Genomic DNA, 3,274 nt, shown 5'->3' with positions numbered 1-3,274 from the left:
GGGGGGGGGGGGAGAGGAAATGACGTTTTTCGAAAATTTAATAAAATGTTACTGGTAAAGAAGTGGCCACAGGCACAAACTCTCAGATGACCACCGGCTAATTAGGATTCCTAACTCGATGACCACAGGTCTCCACCACTTCTCTAATATGAATTCTAACAAGCAGATAAAAATTGTTCATACAAAACTTAGGGACGTAATTTGCTTTCCTACGTAGGAAAAGAAAAAAAAAAATGTCACATTTCTCAAGGTCAGTTCAGTGTTACAACTTTCTCCCCTTCCCAATTTAATACCAAGTACAGGTTGCAATTGTAATATATTTCAATAATGTAACTGTGGGTGGTGGTGTTTTGTCATATGAAGGTTGACATGGGAGACTCAAAACCATCCATCTTATTTGGGACCTTCTTCATCACTCATGTTTACCTATTCCAGAACTGCCCCAAGGCCCAAGGGATATTTCACTTTGGGCAATAATAATAGCGCTTCACTATTCCACCATTACTAAATTTCTTAAATAAGCAAAAAAATAAATTAATTAATATAAAAATTTGTGTAAAATGAATTTCCTTTATTTTTCTTATTGGGGAAGTGTTATCTGTCCAGAAGCCCAGCCCGGGGGTATAGGGTGTAGTTGGCACATAAAAGGGTATGAAGCAGAGAAGCAACAAAGTACCAGTTACTAAATTGAACACAAGTTTATCATGTGATACCAGCAACCCTTGCCAGTTGGGTCCCAAAAACAAACTGCAATTGTTGAAAATGTAGTTGAGAACAGTGAGCAGCCAATCAGGCAGACCTAGAGGTACTTTTGTTTTATCAGACAACAAGAATATACAGATTTTGTGTGTGTGTGTGTGTGTGTGTGTGTGTGTGTCGGAGAGAGAGAGAGAAGTTACGTGTTCAAAGGTAGAGAGAGAACAACCATGCACTGCATGATCATCAGAAGGCATGGCAGGTGAAGCAACCACTAAAGGAACCCATATGCTGAGTCTTACTAAAGGACAGGGTCCTACTGGAACTCTGAGGGACCTGATCATCCTGGCTCAAAGATACCGAGTTCCTCATTTCTTGTGCCTTCTTCTGAGCTGATCTCAGCTTGTTCATGATCTTTTCCATTGAAGATGATCGCTTCTTCTCCAGTTTCATCTGAATCAAACTTTCTAATCGGTGAAACAGACAAATGAGAATATATAGAGCAGGGGTATTCCCCTATGCTATTTATCTTATTAAGGCAGGCACTGCACCATACTAAAAATATTCACAAACATGCACACACACAAAAAAGAGAAAATAATAATTAATATAGGAACAAGTTTTCTGGATGGTCCTCTTCTTAGGGTTTCTCTTTCTAATTTTGTACGTGAACTCTACTTGCGTAGTTTTCATGGGCATGAATCATACACATGGCAGCTATAGAGGCTCTCCAAATATTTTCAAAATTATTAGTCTCGCATCTCATTTGGCAAGTTTCAGCTAGAATCACACTTGTATGCAAAAAAGAAATGAGGTCTTGCTTGGGCACGGGCCGGGGGGGGGGGAAGAGATTCATAGCCTAAAACCACATTGCCAACGGAAGCATATTTTCCTGTCATGTTTTATATTAAATCCCAAATAGAAAGGTTAAATATTTTAATGATTTTTAATGGGAAAATCCTTATATGCAGATGACAAGGACAAGGTTCCCATAAACATAGCCAACCAGAGAGAAGAATATGATTCTTCATAGCACCACAGAGGCCAATCAAGAGAGAATGAAAGGCATGCAACAGGTGTTTCGGAAAATTTTATCTAACAAAACTGGATGTATAATGTATTTTCTAGATGCATTTTACCTTTCATGTATGAACTCATGGATATCCCCACAATGGGGCATTAAAGAGGATTGGGAATCCAGTTAAAATGGTTATCTCTCAGATGGGCAGTCTGAATGGGACAGATCATCTCAACACATGGATGAGCAAGTATTTCCTAAGAAGGTTCCTCAGTGAGCCAAATCAGAAAACCTCTATTACATGGATGGATAAAACATTTTTTTCTATCTAAACAGCACTTGATACACAGCGATCTCCATCTCATTATCACTTACGACCTTTTTTCTTTTTCGATTTTAACACGTGCTAGGTAACGAAGCAAACATAGAGGAAAACTTCGAATTTATAATCCCTTACCTTTTAACCACAATTCTCAACTTCAAAAGGATAAAAGAGAAGGAAAGGTCACAAAGCAGAACCTCTAGTTTCCGTATTGCTGCTTCAGCCTTTGCTTTCTGCAAATTTTCCCATTCAGTGATCTTGGATTCCTCCCTTTTAAGCCTGCAAGAAGGTGACACATGTCGTTCCAACAATAATTATTCACAACTGTGTAATGTGTTTGCTATAGCTGTTTTTATATATGGAAAAACAAAATATACAAAATCAAAAAGAAGAGCAGAGGATGCACACTTTGACTTGCATTTTGTAGTATCGGCAACTTCCCAAGCTGAAACTTGAGCTTCTGAAGCTTCCTTTCTCCAGATCTCGGCACCAGTTGAACCTTTCTCAGGCTGTTGGGTACTATGTTTTCTGGACCATCTGGTCACAGTTACTCGCTCATCTACCTGAACATCTCTGACATCTGACTTAGAAGAATTGAGGCTCTGCAGCTCCACCGTTGGAAGGAGCAAGGGAAGGGGAGAGGGAGAGAATGAAGGCCTCCCCTTGGGAGACGAATGGGTGCTACCCTCGGGACTCATCTGTGTTGACATGTCCCTTCGTGAAGCAGCACTAGAAATCATGGTTGTTGCATCCTTGGTGCAATCAGGTTTTGATTCTGCAGAACCAACAGGCACGAAATTAGTTAGAATTTCACTTTCTCTAAAATACTGAAAGACCCTTTTTTTAGGTGGAATGATTATTCCCCTAACCCTCCACCACCACCTGCCCCCCCCCCCCAAAAAAAAAACCCCATATGAAGCGGGATCTGACAGCTGGGACCTTACAAACAGCAGGAGACCTTACCACCAAGCCTAGACTTAAATACATAATACTGAAATCTTTTCAATAATACACCATACTGAAAGGTTTGACTAATCATGACCTACATTGAGTCAGTCGCATATTCAATGCTTAAATAACCATGTATGACTGCTCCAACAACACAAGTCTCAACACCAAAAAGCAACACAAAAACAAGGGAAATGGCTTAATGATGTCTTGTTCATGGCGTCCTCAGCCACTGGAAGCCAGATTGTTGCAGGTATGGGCCTCTATGTTTAGTAACCAGGTTAAACCAG

At 40.1% G+C, this 3,274-nt stretch overlaps 1 protein-coding gene across 1 annotated transcript in view; it reads right to left on the bottom strand.

The window, feature by feature from the left end:
• The window catches only part of LOC122070785, a gene marked incomplete at its 5' end in the record, with an annotated part of 3,190 nt that extends 379 nt beyond the window's left edge, over positions 1–2,811 (bottom strand). Inside the window, 3 exon segments of the mRNA XM_042634987.1 lie at positions 898–1,149; positions 2,234–2,315; positions 2,445–2,811. Of these exon segments, the coding sequence (XP_042490921.1) occupies positions 943–1,149; positions 2,234–2,315; positions 2,445–2,811 (656 nt within the window).
• Positions 2,812–3,274: the final 463 nt, after the last annotated feature.

The sequence above is a fragment of the Macadamia integrifolia genome, unplaced genomic scaffold (assembly GCF_013358625.1).
Source record: "Macadamia integrifolia cultivar HAES 741 unplaced genomic scaffold, SCU_Mint_v3 scaffold_110A, whole genome shotgun sequence".
NCBI lineage: Eukaryota > Viridiplantae > Streptophyta > Magnoliopsida > Proteales > Proteaceae > Macadamia > Macadamia integrifolia.
The sequence above is the reverse complement of the archived record's forward strand: the minus strand, read 5'-3'. Positions and strand labels throughout refer to the sequence as shown.